Here is a 17,918-nt window from a genome sequence, read left to right as displayed (position 1 = left end):
GACTTACCTTTGGCTGTGGTACAGTGTGAGCTTTTTTGTCATGTCCTGATTCAGGGTTCTTATTTACTTGAGGTGGGCACAGGTTTTCTTTGTGTGTTAATGAACGGGGCAAAAGCAATTTTAATGGACAAGATATTCAAGAGTTTGGTGATGTTGAATTGCTTGTTGCACAATTGGCATCTGTGAATCTTAAATATGTAATACTTAGGGTAGCATCCCGTGATCTTGGCAGGCGAGGCTGCAGCTTATCGGAGGTCGGGAAGTTGATGTGACCGACCCGAACCTTGATGAAGCGCTAATAAGGCGCGGCTTTGTTTCCGAGGCGGGGCCGGTCGAGAAGTTGATTTTGTTATTTTTGGGACATTTACTTCCGTGCTATTGTCCAAGTCTGTCAGAAACAGGGGGGTACAGGGAGAGACATGGCTGATGTTGAGACACGTGGCAGGATACAATCTACTTGTGATGGCCTTGTCTGCTCGGACTCGACGATGAAGCAGTTTGCTCAGACAAGTTCAGGCTGTGTTTGGAGGATTTCTGAGAATTATTCGCGCCCGCCAAGAGAGATGGCGTCTTGGAATTGCGGTGGACGAGTCACGACTTGTTCGCTGCCTTGGCTTGGCTGCACGCTGATGGATAAACGATGAAATACCAAAACCCCAAGCCAAGACTCGCGAAAACACCCAAGACTGATGAACTCGCGAAAAGGTCCCCCATCAGTCAATGCGGCTGGACTCGCGTTGCGTCATCACCGTCAGCAGCCCAGTAGCCAAGCAGAGCCCAGCCCCAGCCCCGGGCGCCTTTGGCTTGTTTCCCCTCGGGCCGCAAGTACTCCGGAATGTCATGGAAAAATCAAAGTTGCGCCAGTCGTCAACGCTAACATGATATTGTTGGCCTGGGATCATTTTTGGTGCCTTGGCTGCTGCCACCAATTTCTTTTCTGTTCTCTTGATAGCTTTCTTTAAACATACTTCATCCTTTGCCAATTTTCCGGTATCATTCCCTGCCGAAATCCTTGTACTCACGATTTCCCGACTCGGCACCAAAAAAACAGCCGACCGACTCTTCCTTCCTGACCTCCAACGTGATCAATCGTGCTGCGCCTAATTTGCAGGCACTCGGCTTCCGAACCCCGCCAAACAGACAAACGCCAGTCTTAGCCTTTCTTTGGCCACCATTTCATTCTATCCTATCCTTTGTTCTTCTTCCTCATCGACGTTCGCTCTGCCTCACCTTCTTTTTTGCTTTTTCGCTTCTTAGTCTTATATTCTGCTATAGACACTCTCCGAGTCCTTCTTTCCGCGTCTGTCGTTTTACCAATGCTCTGATATCCCGGCTCGCATTCATGCCACTCTTTGTCGCATTGACTTGATACCACCACCACCACCGAACACCGTCGCGTAGCTCGACGATCCTCGAGCGGCCCGGCTCGTGTGCCGCCGCCACCGGCATTACTTCCTCTCCCGCGATACCCCGATCGTCGCCGGACCCGACATCGTCGTCGCCGGCTTTGGCGCGCCGCCTCCGCCGCCATGGCGATCATCCGTCAGACATGGACGCTGATGCGCAAGAACCTGCGCACCCTCATCCTCCGCCACTACCTCGTCGTCAGCTTCATGGCCTTTCTCGTGCCCCTCGTCCTCTCCGTCTTCTTCAGCTTCGCGCGCAACCTCTTCGTCCCGCCCGCCACCTTTGGCATCGGCGACGTCCGGCCCCTCATTCCCATCAAGGACGCCCTGCAGCACGCCGTCGACGCCGGCCGCACCAAGCTCCTCCTCGTCAACAGCGGGCTGGCCGGCGGTAGCATCGACAAGGTCCTCGACGACGTCGCCAGCACCGTGCGGAATGCGAGCGCCGGCATCACCATCCTCCGCCTCACCAACGAGAGGGACATTGTCGCCGAGTGTCCCAGCACGCTCCGTGGCGTGACGAGCTGCTTCAACGCCGTCGTCTTCCGCGCATCCCCCGACGAGGGCACCGGTGGCATTTGGAACTACACCATTCGCACAGACGCCGCCTTCTACAACGAGCCCGTCAAGATTCAAGTCGATAGAGGTGATAATGTTGAGCAGGTATACTTGATTCCTACCCAGCACATGGTCGACAAGGCCATCGCCAAGGTTTCCGACCCCAACCAGCAGGATCCTCTTGCGAATATCCAAGAAAAGGCCTTTACAAGCCTCACCAGCGAGCAGCGCGTTGCCCAGACGCGCCGATTCTACCACAATTCCATCATCAACTTCATGGGTGTCGCCTTCATCGCCACCATCCTCTGGATCTCCTATCACTTGACGGGCTTCATAGCCACCGAGAGAGAAGCCGGCATGTCCCAGCTCATCGACGCCATGATGCCTGTCCGAAACCCCTGGATGGCCATATTTGCAAGACTCGCCGCCCACCATTGGTCCTTTTCTCTCATCTACGCCCCCGCCTGGATCATTGGCTCCATCGTCATTCGCTACGGCGTCTACAGCCACACGAGTGTCGCCATCGTGCTCGTTCTTCACATTCTTGCTGGCCTCGCTCTTGCCTCCATGTCCATCATGATCGCCTGCTTCTTCAAAAAAGCCCAGCTCAGTGGCATCACCTCAACATTGTCCATGCTGCTTCTTGGCATTCTCGCCCAGGCGCTTACCAGACCCCCCACCGGAACGGTTACTTTCCTCTCTGTTCTCTTCGCGCCCTGCGCCTACGTCTATGCGATTATTAACATGTCTTGGTTCGAAAAGTATGGCAAACCGGCCAGCCTCACGTCCAGCTCACCTGAAGCTTCCTTCCAGTTGCCAGGCATCTTTTTCTGGACCATGCTCATAGCCCAGATCTTCGTCTATGCACTCATTGGAGCCGCTTTTGAGTACATGTTCCACGGAACTTCAAGCAAAGGCCGGAATGTGACCAACAACGCTACCTCGATGCAAGACGATGCTGTGCAGCTGCGTGATTTTAGCAAAATTTATCAGCCGGGTATCTTTTCTCGCATCTTTGCCTTTACCTCGAAAGCTAAAAATGCCTCCCAGCCCGTTGTTGCCGTGGACAAGTTTAGTCTCAACGCCCGCCGCGGCCAGATCGTCTGTCTGCTAGGAGCCAACGGTAGCGGTAAGAGCACCACTTTGGATGCCATTGCCGGTCTTCACAGGCTTACAAGCGGTTCCATTTCCATTGATGGAACTGGTGGACTGGGAATCGCGCCACAAAAGAACGTACTGTGGGACAACGTCAGTGTTACGGAACATATTTACACTTTTAACCGACTGAAAGCGCCCAAGAATCATGCTAGCAAGGAGGAAATCAACGAGTTGATTAAAGCAATCGACCTCTGGCCCAAGCGCAAGGCTCTCGCCAAAACACTATCTGGTGGCCAAAAGCGAAAGCTTCAGCTGGGCATGATGTTGACCGGCGGCAGTGCAGTCTGTTGCGTTGACGAGGTTAGCAGTGGCATCGACCCGTTATCTCGCCGAAAATTATGGGATATTCTTCTCGCTGAGCGCGGGAAGCGCACCATGATCCTGACCACCCACTTCCTCGACGAAGCTGACCTGCTTGCTGATCATATCGCCATCCTGTCCAAGGGAACTCTGCGAGCGCAGGGCTCCTCTGTCGAGCTCAAGGATAGGTTTGGTGGCGGATATCGTGTCAATGTCCACAAGACTGCCACGCTGAAATCGCTACCCAGTGTGGAGGGCGTCAAGAAGAAGGATGCGTTTGACCAGGTCACATATGTCGCCCCTTCATCTGCGCTTGCCGCCTCCGTCATCAAGAAACTAGAAAGCGATCAAATCCCTGGCTACCGTTTCTCCGGTCCTACAATTGAGGACGTCTTCATGCAATTGGCAGAAGAGATCAAGGATGAGGAGGCTTTCCCAACTGGCCAGACGTCCACAGAAAAGACTCGCGACCCAGACGATACGTCGCAAAACGAGCAGCCATCGCAAGCCTTGCAGCTCATTGACGGAAAACCAGTCGGCTATCTGCGACAGGCCGCTATCCTGTTTTGCAAGCGCATTACCATCTTGAAGCGCAACTGGCAGATGTATGCGATTGCCTTCGTCATCCCCATCCTCGCTGCCGGTCTTACGAGCCTCTTTGTTGCCAACTCGACACTGCCAGGCTGTGCATCTGGTGATCAGGCATCAAATTACGGCACTGAAGACGCATTCAGCCAGATCCTGAACATGAGGGACGGCACGGGTCGGCTTACCTTCCTTGCCGGACCACCATCCAAGGTGTCGACAGATAATCTGTTGAGACTGTTTAAGCCCATCTTGGCAGGGTCTACGAATGGTGCGTCTGCCGGGGCTGGCCTTCTTAGCAGCCTTAAGCTCGTCGACACCTTTGACGACTATACCAACTACATCACAAGAAATCCCGCAAATGTGACTATGGGCTTCTGGTTGGGCGACGACAACAGTAACGCAACATTCGCCTGGGCTGCAAACCTGTTCATCACCAGCTCCATTCTCTCGCAACAAATCCTCGATGTTCTGCAGACAAACACCTCCATCTCGACAGACTGGTCAGGCTTCGACACCCCGTTTCGCCCTGGTATCGGCAACGCCCTCAACCTGGTCATTTACATGGGCATTGCCCTTGCCATCTACCCCGCGTTCTTCGCTCTCTACCCGAGCAGTGAGCGCCGACGCTTCGTCCGAGCCCTGCAGTACTCCAACGGTGTGCGTCCGCTGCCCCTCTGGCTTGCCTACCTCACGTTTGACTTTCTCTTGGTTCTCGTCAGCTCTGCCGTCGTCACCGCCGTGTGGGCCTCGCTTTCGAATGTATGGTACAACATCAGCTACATCTTCGTCGTCTTGTTCCTGTACGGCCTGTGCTCCATCATCTTCTCCTACATCGTCTCGCTCTTCACCAAGTCGCAGCTGGGGGCATTTGCATGGTCTGCCGTCCTGCAAGCCATTTTCATGCTGGGATATCTCATCACCTATGTCTGCGTCCTGACATACGTGGATGTGGCTAATATTGACAAGACGCTGCGCGCGACGTACTTCATCATCGCTATATTTTCCCCCATCACCTCGGCTATGCGAGCGCTCTTCATTGCCGCTAACCTCTTCTCCATTGCGTGCGACGGCAACGTCCTCTCCCCGAACCCGCAGAGCCTGCTCTACTATGGCGGCCCCATCCTCTACCTGGCCGTGCAGTCCGCAATCATGTTCCTCATGCTGCTGTGGCTGGATGGCGGTTCGCCCTTTTCGTGGCTGCATCGCATCTTCACCCGTGGCCGAGCGCCCCAGGATCCCGAAGCCGTGGACCAGGACGTCCTTGACGAGCAGGAGCGCGTCAACGGCGCTGGCGCGAGCGACGACGGCCTGCGCGTCTCGCACCTGACCAAGTCTTTCAAAAAGAATACTGCCGTTGACAACGTTAGCTTCGGCATCCGGCGCGGCGAGGTCTTTGCGCTGCTCGGCCCCAACGGCGCGGGCAAGTCGACCACCATCTCCGTCATCCGCGGCGACCTTAAGCCCAGCCCGCGCCACGGCGGTGACGTCTTCATCGAGAACGTCTCCGTCACCAAGAACCTGGCGCTCGCGCGCACGCACCTCGGCGTGTGCCCGCAGGCCGACGCGCTCGACCAGATGACGGTGCGCGAGCACCTCGAGTTTTACGCGCGCGTGCGCGGCGTCGCCGACTCGCGACACAATGTCGCCGCCGTGCTCGCCGCCGTTGGACTCGAGCACTTCGCCGGACGCATGGCGCACACGCTGTCCGGCGGCAACAAGCGCAAGCTCGGCCTCGGCATCGCCCTTATGGGCAATCCGGCCGTCTTGCTGCTCGACGAGCCCTCGTCCGGCCTCGACGCCGCCGCTAAGCGCGTCATGTGGCGAACCCTTGCCGGCGCCGGCGCCGGCCGCTCCATCCTCCTCACCACGCACTCCATGGAGGAGGCCGACGCCCTCGCCGGCCGCGCCGCCATCCTGGCCCGTCGACTCCTTGCCCTCGGCACCCCTGATGAGCTCCGCCACCGCTTCGGCGACCTCGTCCACGTCCACCTCGTCGCAGCCTCGGCGCCCCGCACCCCCGACGACGAGATGGCTGCCATTGTCGCCTGGGTCCGCGAGCGCCTGCCGTCCGCCGACATCGACCACAACACGTACCACGGCCAGCTGCGCTTCACGGTCCGCGCGCGCGACCTCAATGTCGGGAGCGGAAATTCTGCGGATCCCCGCCCCCATCAGGAGGAGCAGGACGTGTCCGAGTCGTCGGAGCAGCATCAGATTCAGAGCGAAAAAGACGGCGGCGCTCCCGCGGCGGCGCCGAACGCGAGCGAGTCGGCCGTCGGCAGCCTCGTCGTGCTGCTCGAGGAGAACAGCAAGCAGCTTGGCATTAGCAGCTACAGCGTGGCGCCGACGGGCTTAGACCAGGTGTTCCTCTCCATTGTCAGTCAGCACAACGTGAAGGAGGAGAATACGTAAAAAGCGCACAGGCACAGAAGCACGCTGACATCTTCAACGCCAACTGTCCAGTTTTTTTTCTTGTTTCTGTATCTGATGGGATCAAATCTCCGGTTTCTTTTGGATGTGGATGAAAGGGCATCCTGCAACATGTATCATCCTCCATATTTTCTCATCATAGACCGTCTCATTTATAGATGACACCATTGTCCACCTTTCAAGAACTTCATTCCTGTGATGCACTTTGTGATCATCGCAGTTGCAGACTCATTCCTTGTTTTCAATTTCCCCCAATGAATAATCTCTTCGTGTATTTGGATCAAAATAATACGTAAAAGGATCAAACAACCTGGAATAATCGTATTCTTCCGGCATTCTTTGCGTGTATCGCATCAATTCGCCCCGCAAATTGGATTTGAGAATAAAAAGACAATGCAAACCTCCCTTGATCGTGTATGTATATATATGCGTGACCCATGAATAGTTCCGGTTCCTCAGATGCTTTGCGCAAGAAGACATTAGACATTTCAAGAATAATAACAAGGTCGCCTCAACCGTGGATTATACCGCCGCCAAAAAAGCAAACTCCAGAAAAGAATAAAAAGTGCGAACATCCAAAAAAAAAACGCCATCTCCACCTGAGTTTTTCTTGCCGTGTATGTGGTATCGTGCCCCGACACCGTCCTCTATGATTCCGTTCGTCATGAATTAAAATTGTCATGTCCAAAAAGTAATTTCGTTAAGGTGTCATGAACCGCTCTGTGCTTCAGCCGATGATCGGCTGCAGAACCAGCCGCCCGATTCCCACTGTCCTGGCACGTATACGCTCGAGTTCCGAGCCTCATCGTCATGGATGCCCCCCATCAACACACTCAGCCTCTTAAAGTCAATGGGCTTTAGAATCCAGGCGTCGAAACCTGCATCGATATAGGTCTGGAGCTCTTTTTCGACCAAAGATGCGGAAACCGCAATGATCGGTACCCTTCCATTGAGCGTAGCCATGTCTGAATGACCTTCTTGCTCTGATTCCTTTTCCATCGAGCGAATCATCTTTGTGCTCGCCAATCCATCTACAATGGGCATCTTTTATAATTAGCATATACCCCTAGCTTAAACACTGGAAAACTTACCTGCATATCCATTAGAATCACGTCCACTCCCGCAGTGCTAGATTTGAAGATAGCAGCGCAGTCCTCGCCGTTGACAGCGTGGGTAACAGTGTGACCAACGCGCTCGAGACGTTTTCTCAAAATCTTAAGGTTGATAGGGTCATCCTCTGCTATAAGAGCTCTCAAGGGAATCTCTTGTGCGATGCTGTTATTTCGTGCCCGTCCGAACTGACTACCAGTAAGAACGAGCTTCTCGGTCGGCCGTGCTGAACTTGGGATTTGTGACTGAGCTCCGTATTCATCGGGTATCTTGACAGCCTTAATGGGGGTCTTGGAATCCTTCACCAGTACAGAACCCACTTCAGAACGCGGTCGTGAGGTCAAGCTGCCCTGCCGAGGCTCCTCGGGTGACGCGCGACCAGCGGGTTGGCCGGATAAAGAGGAAGGTAGGCTGCCGCTGCCCTTCGAATGTCGCTTGGGGCTGACAAACTCAAAGTCCTTGTTTGCTCCAGACAAAGGTGTTTGTATGGCGTCAATAAGACGGTCTGCATCGCTTTTACCACTTTCGTGACTTCCACGGCTACCTTGGCTGCCGCTACGGCGGCTAGCACTACCGATGCTCATTTCTCTCAACGTAGGGACGGTGGATCCTAATCCCCTCTGCACGAGAGTGATCTCCCCATCCGGTCGCTTCGAGTCGCGCTGTGAGACTCGCCTAACAGCATGTCCTACCGATCCTTCCGATCTGGAAGAATCAAGCTCGCTGTCGGGCAGTTGAAAGGGAAGCTGAATGATGAATCGGGAGCCTTTTCCAACTTCAGACGTCAACCTGAGCTGTCCATTCATGTTGCGCACAATTCTACCAACAACAGCCAAGCCAAGACCAAGAGCATTCGAAGAATGAGAGCTCTCTGTTTCGCTGTGTGAGTCTCCTGGGTTAGACATTGTTGCGCTGACTTGTTCCAAATCTCGAAAAAGGGCATCCAATTGGCGAGAAGTCATTCCAGAACCCGTGTCAGTTACTTCGAATTCAATGGTGGCTTGCTTCTCTTCTAGTTCCGTAAGTTGAATATTGATAGTGACGGAACCTTTCTCGGTATGCTTGACCGCATTCGCAGTGACGTTTGATACGGCTTGTCTTACGCGGCGCGTATCCCCATGAACAAACTTGGGTAGGCCATCGTGTCGAAATACTTCATAGGAGAGACCTTTTCTATCCGCATCAATCTTGAATGGGTCTGTTGCCTCCTGGATGCAGAGACCAAGGTCGAAAACCTCGTCCTTGATGAGGTTCTGGCCTTCTTCTGCTTTGGTGAGATCGAGAAGATCGTTGATCACATAGATGAGAGATTTGGACGCCGAGTGAGATCTCACAAGATTTTCTCTGGTCTCGCTATCCAGACTACCCTCGAGGGCAATTTCGAGATAGTTGATGATTGCATTCAACGGCGTCCGAACCTCGTGCGCGGAATTGGCCAACAAAAGCCGAGTAAGCTTTGTGTTTTGTATCGCGGCTTCTTTTTGCCTCCAAATTTCGATGAACTTGCCATATACCAGGCAAAGAACAGATGCTGTCTCAACTTGCTCCTCGTCCCATTCACGGCATTTACCAATGACGGTTTCATTCCAGACTTTGAAGCTTGCTCTGGGCTCAAGATATGCAGCAGTTCCTTGGCGGATGTTCTTTTCGTAGGGATTCCCGGCCCATTTTACTTCCTTGACTTGGCCTTTGCGGAAGAAGACAATGAAGTCATTGCCACCGACGCTAAGGGGGACATAGAGGAATCCGGCAATAAAATGGAAGCCAGGGCGATATCTCAGGTCAGGGAAGTCGAGTTTCACATCTTGCGACGCCAAGACCGAGGTAACTTTCCTCATACGCAGATACTCGAGTAAGGCCAATGCCTCTTGGCTGTGCTCCATGACACCGAGCACTTTTGTTTCGTCCTTGATCGAGAGGAGGCCACAGTCTGCGTCGAAGAGTTTCAGCAAGTCATCGGAAGAAGCCACAATGTAACCTGACGGGTTCTTATCGGTAGGCGACGTATTGATGAGCTTCCGAGCTTGGAGACGGGAAGCATAAGAGAGTCGTTCAATGTTCCTAGATGCCGTTTCGCCAACTAGTCGACATAGTTTACGAACAGGAAACGAAACTCTCATGCCTCGGTCACCGTAAGAATGACAGGCTATCAAGCCCCACAGTTCGTTGAATGCATTGATGGAAATCGACATGGAAGAACGAACCTCCATGTTGCCGAGATATTTTATGTGAATTGGTGACATGGCTCGAAGATAGGCATGCGTCATATCCAGAGGAACATCCAGATCTTGTTGTGAGCGGCAGACGATTCGCGATGCCGTTTGATCACGATCATAAAGCAGCCGCACTTTGTTTACTTTGTAGAGCTCACGGGCCTGGCGAGGGATATCAGAAGCAGGAAAGTGCAGTCCCTTGTAAAGATCAAGTGTGTGAGAGGTGTCGACCAGTTCAGTGACGACTTTGCCATTGAAGTTAGAATCAAACTGATAGATCATGATGCGATGAAAGCCCGTGAGCTCCTTGACGATACCAATGAGGATTTTGAGGAAGACCTCGAGACTGGCTGCAGACGCTAGCTGCTCCTGCACCTGAGACAGGATGTCAAAAACCTGCATAGCGCCTTGCTCGCCGCGTCGTTTACGCGCGCTTCGGAGAATTCGCAGAGGCTTGCTGAGGATCTCTGTGCTTTCTTGAATGGCTTGCTCAGATGGATTGCTTTCAAGGGTGTCGGTAGGGACGTCGGGTGTAAGTTCGTTGCGCGGCCGCAGAGGGTTTTCGACGTCATCATCTAGCTCGAACTCACAGATGATGAGATCTGGGTGAGCGGCATTGATATGAATAGCACACCAGAGCTTAACTGCTCTGCCAATTTTGGGGTGGCGAATGGAGATGCTGAGGATTTCGGGACCGTTCATGGTAGGATCAGCATCCTCGTCCTTGATGAAGTCGACATGGTCGAGGAGGTTGTCTTGTTGGTCGTCGGTCATGATGTCGAGGAAGTTTGTTAAGCGAAACAGTGACCTCGGTGAGTATCCAAGAAAGCGCTTTGAGTTTTCACTGACATAGCGGACGAGAAAATTGCCGTCGGTCTCCTCATGCATGGCAAGCAGACATCCAAAGCTTTGGACAGCACCGGGGGTATGGATAGGTTCATCCTCACATTGCTGTAGCACACCGTCTTTTCCTGTGATAATGGCGTGGCCTTCCTCGGTGTCGATGTGCGTAAAGCGAGTGGTGAAGAGGGGAACGTCGGTAGAGGACTGGCCTTCGGAGAGGGCTGAGGACATTTCCGCTTCAGTCTGGAGCCCAGGTCGGCCAAGGGCTCCTGATTCAACATCACTGCCGGGTTCAGATGCCGTAATGTCGAGTTCGATTGGCGCAGTTGAGGCGGTTATTCTCGCGCCATCGGTCTGGGCGCTAGAGTTTAGCTCAACGGATGCTCTAGGGCGGCCGCGGCCAACAGGCGACATGGCAGCGGGCGATGGAGGCACAGAGCCGGGACGGGTATCCAGGGTACCGCGTCTTGATCGGGTCGACCTTGCGACCGGGGTCCCGACTGAGCCGGCGTAGGAGTTGTAGGAAGCATGTTCGTCGGCGTCTGATCTAGAACTCGACTTGTCGACACTGACCACGGAGCGGATAGGAAAGACGAGGTCGCTGACTTCAGTGGCGGCTGAGGGGAAGCCTATGTAAGAGTCCGAGGCGACGCTGGGAGATGTGGCCGACTCACGACCAGCAGCATCCGGGGAGGCGCGGGCAGCATCTTGATTGAGTGGGAGGGGTCGGGACTGGCGCTGGGGATGGGGATGGCGACGGGCAGCAGCATTATCGGATAGGCGCTCGTCAGGTCGATCGGCCCTCGGACTGCTCATCCTGAGAAGAGGCCGGTTGGGCACGACGACAAGCTACAGCAAGAGGTAGCGAGGATGAAAGTTTCGGAATCATGCAGGAGAGGGGGAAAAAGTAGAAGTAATCAGAGGCTGGCCGGTGGTCGAGAGCGTAGGCGCAGGTGGGGTGTGGAGGCTCGCGCCGCTTGAGCGCGGAGGTGCTAATAATAAGCTCTGGAGCAAAAAGTGGTCGGTTTGATTTATTATGCATGCGGCGGCGTAGAGTAACATGAGTAGGTAGTCTGGTCAGCCAAGGCGGTGGCGATGAAAACGGGTGAAGAAGGAGATGAGGCGAGCGAAAGGTCATTCGTGGGTGGATAGGCAGCAGCATGAAACGGGATAGACGAAAGGAAGGTCCAGAAGTATGTACATACATAGATGTGGATGGGACAAGACAAGCGATGAGACGACGAGCCGTTTGGCGGCTCGGGTTGGCGTTGTTGGTGGCAGAGCCGCCTACCAGTAGAGTGTCTGCGAGATGATGGTGTGTGGCTTTACCGGGGGAGGTTATAGGCACTTCTTGGTGGTGATGAGTGCCCACAGTGCCTGGGGCTTGGGCCGGGACACTGGTCAAGACAGGAAGGTGGGGGGGGGTTTGCGCCGCCTCGGCAGCCTCGTTCTGGAAGACTGGTTTGACAACAACAGGAAATTCTACACTGCTACCAGAACTAAGTCAAAGGATACATACACCATCTGCACGGTTCCTAAATCTTGCATACATTTGCCACTTTTTATTTATGACATCTCTGTCTCCCTTTCCACCTATGGCTCGTCAGTATATAGCCAACACCTCTCCCCAGCTCTTCTCCCTTGCCCATTTTTCGCCCCGTCCCCACAGCGCTCCTCCCGGTGCAGATGCTCCGGCCTGTCGATCGCTTTCAGCCCACCTGATCTAACATGTGTTTTTCGCCAAGTATATCTGCCTCATCTCCAACCCACAACTTTTACAATAACCTTAACCTCCATTTCACCACTGAAACCACCAGTATCCATCAATCAACTTCTTCATCCATATATGCTCCATACAGGTCCAAAGCTATCTGTCCACAGCCTCGCCGTTACTAATTCAGCCGTAACCCCTGCAATCTGCAAGACAATGTCAAACGCCACAATGCGATCGAGGCCACGCCGACATTATTCCCACCAACTGCAATAAAGCAGATATCGTCACCCTTTCAGTCCCTTTTCCTCTCTATCCAATCAATTGTCCGACCCAGCCCCAAAGACCCCCCTCCGACCGTGCTGTTTTGTTGCCTCCGCCTCAAACGAGGACCAAATCGATACTTCCCCCAACGACCGAGGGCAAAACTAAATCCCTACCTGGTTCGAAACGTCAAAACTCTTCCGTCACATATTCCATGTCCGCTTTCATCCTGATGTTCCAGCAATTGGTGCATCTGTTTCCATCACTGGCGCACTCGCGACGCAATCATGTGCGTCGAATCATCGTATAGGCAAAAATAATGTAGACAGTCAGCGCATCATCGGACCAAGCCAGAAAAGCAGGAAGAAAGGGAGAAGCAAAAAAGACAGCCGGGGGAGGGAGTGGTGGCCTTGTGGTTTCACCGTCGCGAAAGGCAGATATGCCTGACACAGAAGCTGGAAGGACTGCCACCACAACGGGTGAAAGCGCCCGTCGTACAACTGCATTTCATGGACTCTTTCCCAAGTCGCAGTCCTATGAAAGACTTTCAATCGCAAAATCTCCATAAATCGTAGTAGCCATCCTACAATCTCCAGTAGCCCGCCTCACATGCTACTATACGTCTGCGGAGCTGAATTTGATACGGTCGGTGTGCGGTCACGGAAGCTAGACCACGCCCTTGCTCACATAAACAGTCTTTATGGCCGAAACTTCATGAATTACAGGCTCAGATTCATAAAACACCTAAGGCAAAGCCGTATTCTCATTACATCATAGTAGTTCAGCTCTGCCGTCAACGCCAGTTGTCTGATGCAGAAGTCTCTCCGAGTACGCATTCCTAAAGTCCGTAACAACGGCATTTGCTTCTCTGAGTAGTCTGAGACTGAGAACTTATTTATTCAATAATTCTTTACATTTATTGAGCCATGACTGGCTGCCGTAAACTGTTGGGTGCTCGCTTGTCTCGGACCTGGTCTACATGACGCGCACCAAAGTCTCGTGCTCCAACAGGTAAAACATACGTTTGTTGTAGAAGAGCCTCAATATTTTCACTGGATGCTACGCAGTGAAGTTTCTGTTCAAAGCTGTTCAGTATCCGGTCTCGGGTGTGCAGAGCTTCTGACCAGTATCAAACAGGCAAACTTCGTGGTCTGGGAGGTGTCGGCTGAATCATAGCATGCAAACTGTGTTGCCGGCGCAATTTCATGCTGACCAATGTATAATCACCTTTCTCTGACAGTTTCCTTCCTCTTGAACCGTCTAGGGGGAGTTGTGTGTAACTGAACAAGAGTGATGCTGGGTCGCGGCCATCGATTAGCACTGATATCATGAAAGCAGCATTGGAGGCTACTACATTCCTCTTGGCGTGGACCATACCGAAGTTCTTGTTACTATAGCCGTATTTACTTTGCTCGAGGTTACTCAGTTGGATTAAATAGTTTATTCTTCTCTTGCCCATCCGCCACCACCCTGTCTATCTTGGACTGGCCGAGATTCGGCGGTCGAGAATGCGAAACTTCAAACTAGTGACACCCTCCTGCTTCAAAATGTAATTTTCTTGTGCATCCCTTAGCTATTTTGTATTACAGAAAACCGTCACTAGATTCAGTAATACCTCCAACGACAGATGCCTCGGTATAACTCAGCTTTGCGTAGAGCGTCTTCGTCGCAAACCTCAATGCAACTGCAACACAAGGCAAATTCGGTCCTTAGAGGCAATTGACCTATTGATTTTGAAGAAATATTATGCATTATTCATGGAATTGTGACCTCAGCAGCACTTGCATTAATACAATCATTGCCCACTCCCTCAACACAAGGCATCTGCCTACTCGAACATGTCATCTGCTCAGAGCTGGTGACACTCTGTCATGCATAGGCAATCTACCAGTGCGTGTGACCCTTGCGAGATCCTATTCACCACTACTTGCTGTCTACGACTTAGTATTACCAGCAAACTTGTGACCTCGTACAAAGAGCGTCCGAGGGCCGTCACTCTGTGCGCCATAGTATGGTGTAACTTGATCCGAGAATCTGGTCAAGTCATTTTAATTTACGAAGCAGGCCATAGAAATCAGCCTCTGGAACGTCTCAAACTCTATATCAGCGTGTCGCAAATTCCAGGGGCCGAATGAGCCAGTTACCACCAACACATGCGACGGTTATGCGAGCGCCGGAGGATAACCCCCCCCGTATGATATCCAGAGAGCGGTACCACTGCTAATGCGATGGCGAGGTAAAATCTAGTGGATAACAGCGAGGTTTTGTAATTTATGGTGAGGAGACGCCAAACACTCTCGAGATTTCTTGTCGACCTCCGATTGGGGCCAACAGGAAAGGAAGAGAGAGCAACAGTGATTGGCCCCGGGAGTGCGGACAAAAGAAAGGAGAGGAGAATGAATAACTGAGTGTTCTTCAACTCGTCTCTAAGATTTCATTACCTGGAGATGGCGCCCTTCTTGCCCTTCTTGCCCTTCTTGCCCTTCTTGCCCTTCTTGCCCTTCTTGCCCTTCTTGCCCTTCTTGCCCTTCTTGCCCTTCTTGCCCTTCTTGCCCTTCTTGCCCTTCTTGCCCTTCTTGCCCTTCTTGCCCTTCTTGCCCTTCTTGCCCTTCTTGCCCTTCTTGCCCTTCTTGCCCTTCTTGCCCTTCTTGCCCTTCTTGCCCTTCTTGCCCTTCTTGCCCTTTTCGTCGGCCTTGCTGTTGTCTTTGTTGTCACTCCCGTGTATCCCGATTGGAGTATGACTGGGCCGAAGCCTGCACGAACGAAGGATTACTTCATAAAGGGTCGTTACCTGCGTTATTACTCACACAAGGATTGCCCTTCTGCTGGCATGTCCCTTTAAGAAGTTGTGTCTATTAGGTAACATTCTAGGAGCAGACGTTGACAAGGATCTAGATGCAATAGATACCAAGCATATCGAAGATACCAACCATAACAACGAACTACAACGAATACAAAATCTATTATCGGCGTAGAATCTACAGCGCTGGACATGACCTTCAAAAGGAACATTTATTCAGCGGCGATCTCAGTCGTTCCTGCCCCAGCTAATAGTTTCAATGCAATTACGCATCATCGGGGCAGTTAGGCTCTTGACAGACTCCAGGGCAGTAAAATTTACGGATAGTGACAGTAAGGTCAGCAACGTCAGTAACGCATGAAACTACAGCCAACAGCCGACTCATCATCGCATATGCTGAAGCCGTCTCCAATTCAGGTTCTCAGCCGCGAGTCGGGATTTCTCTATGCCGCATCACAATCATTGCATCTACGTTCAATCTCTACGTCCTCTCGCAAGTCCAGCATCATATGCCGTGCAAATTCCCGAGCATAAAAAACATTACTTACCCTGGAAAGCACTGCTGTGTACTCGACTCTGCTATGCCATGCGAACTCCCCCGGCATTGCAAGCACTACCCTGAAGAAGCAGTTCCATGCCTCTCGCAAGCCGTCCACCTCCCATATGCCGTGCAAAGCTCCCCGCTCAACACCAGAGCTGTCCATGTTTGCCACCGCGGAGAAGGGGCGATCGGTCGGGTACACCGTCTCGTGGATGAGCGCCATGGCACGAGGCTGGCTGGGGGGGGGGCCTAACCAAAGGCTCTTGAACGGCACACACAATGGGCTGCGAAGCCGCGCGACGTCATGTCAACGGTCGATCCAGCTTCTCGGCCCGAAAGTCCATTGTACGAGGGCGCCGCCGGCGGCCGCCTCTCAACGATGGCGCCTCAGAAACGAGAACGATCAGGAAAAGCCAGAACGGCAGCTCCGCTGGCAACTAAAAACCAGGTGTGTGGTAGATCCATGCCTCCCCCTTGGCTGAAACTTGCTAACTAGAACAAAAAGTTTGTTGGTGGCGTGGCGGACCATCAAGTTAAGTTAGTTGGTTGGGTATGGCCCCCGACGCCGGAGAAGCAGAGGAAAAACTTTTTTCACTGATAGATAAAGATAACGTCGATGCTGATAAGGGCCGCTGGACATAGTACAGGAGGTCATTTGTTAGTGTAAGACAGTGGGGCGCCCGCCTTGCAGTTTGCAGAACTCCATTGTAAGTTGGCAGAAGAAGAGTTGATGCAAACAACAAACAGAACAGCAACAACAGGTAAGTGTCTTTGCCGTTCATTGTCCGGACGTCCGGACGTCACCGGTATCATTCATCCGCATCTTCTTCGTTAACAATCGTATGCTCACGCGAACAGAATGTCTCTAGCAGCATCATTCCTTTCGGCTCTCTTACCATCGCAGGGGGGCACTGCAGCAGTGACGCCTCGATGGGGCCCTTGGCGAACATACCGCAGTAATAATATCAACCTGGCCCGCCGCGCTTTACTCAGGACGATGATGAACACGGAGTGTCCCCTTGGGGAAAGCCATTATTACAATTACCCGGTAACTATTACAAGCTTTTGCGGGACCCCCATCCTCCATCTGCCACAACGTTCGACGGAACTTGCCACACAAGCCAAGGTCAGTTCACCGGCCAGCTCCAGCTCCAGCTCCAGCTCGCATCTGGGTCTCCCCGGAGGCCAGTGAAACACACAAACCAAGCTGTCGAGGAGAGAAAAAGAACGGGCCGAAGCCATCGCCTCCATCAGCCAAGCAACTACCGGCGCGAGGCTGGCTCGCGGCAAATGTTGGACGCCCAGCCCACGAAGCGACGAGCGACAAGGCCATCCACCAAAGCAAGCCCTCCTGCAGCTCGCGCCACCAATGTCCCTCCACCACCGTACGGATACAAAGTTTTCTAAAATAATGCTGCAGCGATGCTGTAAAACGTTAGTCCGGCAGCGCCTGGGCCAGATGTTAACCATCTAGGGCCAAACGCTTCAACTACCACCACTACGCTGTTGCTGTGGAGGAAGGGCCATTTTTTTCATCATTCGTGAGACGCCAATCACCACTCCCGCATAATGCGCCGGGTCTAAAAATCAGCGACATCGTCCCAACAAATTACTGTCACAATGTGCCGTTTTAGCTGGGAGATTGAGTATTTGCCAATGCAGTCAGCTCATTGGGGGCGTGGTTCTTGCATGTAGCAAGACGCCATCACCAAACTTGTCCAGAGCTGAATACTGGCCCAAGCGTGGTACATGTCATCCGTACTGCATATCGACATCGAGGGATCCCTGCTAGCTAACAAGACCTCGTTCGCCATCTCAGCAGGAGCAGTGGCCACCGAATACATGACGATACATTCCAAAAGAGTTGGAAATCCCCTTTTCATACTGGTCGACGTTTCATCAATAGTGGCAGCCACCAAATGTGGAGTTGCGCCAGCTTGAAGACTCTGCCCTAATAACTAATACATCCCATCCTCAACCTCAACACCGACGGCCG

The 17,918-nt window shown here is 52.9% G+C and overlaps 3 protein-coding genes across 3 annotated transcripts; 1 reads left to right on the top strand and 2 right to left on the bottom strand.

Moving 5' to 3' along the window:
- Positions 1 to 1,529: 1,529 nt before the first annotated feature.
- On the top strand, positions 1,530 to 6,422 carry ISF_02524 (ABC transporter; the record flags this gene model as incomplete). Its single annotated transcript, XM_018846130.1, has 1 exon — positions 1,530 to 6,422. One exon carries the CDS (start codon positions 1,530 to 1,532, stop codon positions 6,420 to 6,422), a length of 4,893 nt encoding a protein of 1,630 aa, XP_018706837.1.
- Positions 6,423 to 7,148: 726 nt separating this feature from the next.
- ISF_02523 (ATPase-like, ATP-binding domain protein) lies at positions 7,149 to 11,422 on the bottom strand (the record flags this gene model as incomplete). Its single annotated transcript, XM_018846129.1, has 2 exons — positions 7,149 to 7,484; positions 7,532 to 11,422. 2 exons carry the CDS (start codon positions 11,420 to 11,422, stop codon positions 7,149 to 7,151), a joined length of 4,227 nt encoding a protein of 1,408 aa, XP_018706836.1.
- A 3,596-nt stretch (positions 11,423 to 15,018) lies between these two features.
- Positions 15,019 to 16,145, bottom strand: ISF_02522 (Collagen triple helix repeat protein; the record flags this gene model as incomplete). The annotated part of the gene is made up of 3 exons (XM_018846128.1): positions 15,019 to 15,277; positions 15,389 to 15,417; positions 15,930 to 16,145. 3 exons carry the CDS (start codon positions 16,143 to 16,145, stop codon positions 15,019 to 15,021), a joined length of 504 nt encoding a protein of 167 aa, XP_018706835.1.
- Positions 16,146 to 17,918: the final 1,773 nt, after the last annotated feature.

The sequence above is a fragment of the Cordyceps fumosorosea genome (genome assembly GCF_001636725.1).
Source record: "Cordyceps fumosorosea ARSEF 2679 chromosome Unknown scaffold_4, whole genome shotgun sequence".
In the NCBI taxonomy this organism is placed as follows: Eukaryota; Fungi; Ascomycota; class Sordariomycetes; order Hypocreales; family Cordycipitaceae; genus Cordyceps; species Cordyceps fumosorosea.
Note: the sequence above shows the minus strand (reverse complement) of the source record. Positions and strands in the feature narration are given on the sequence as shown.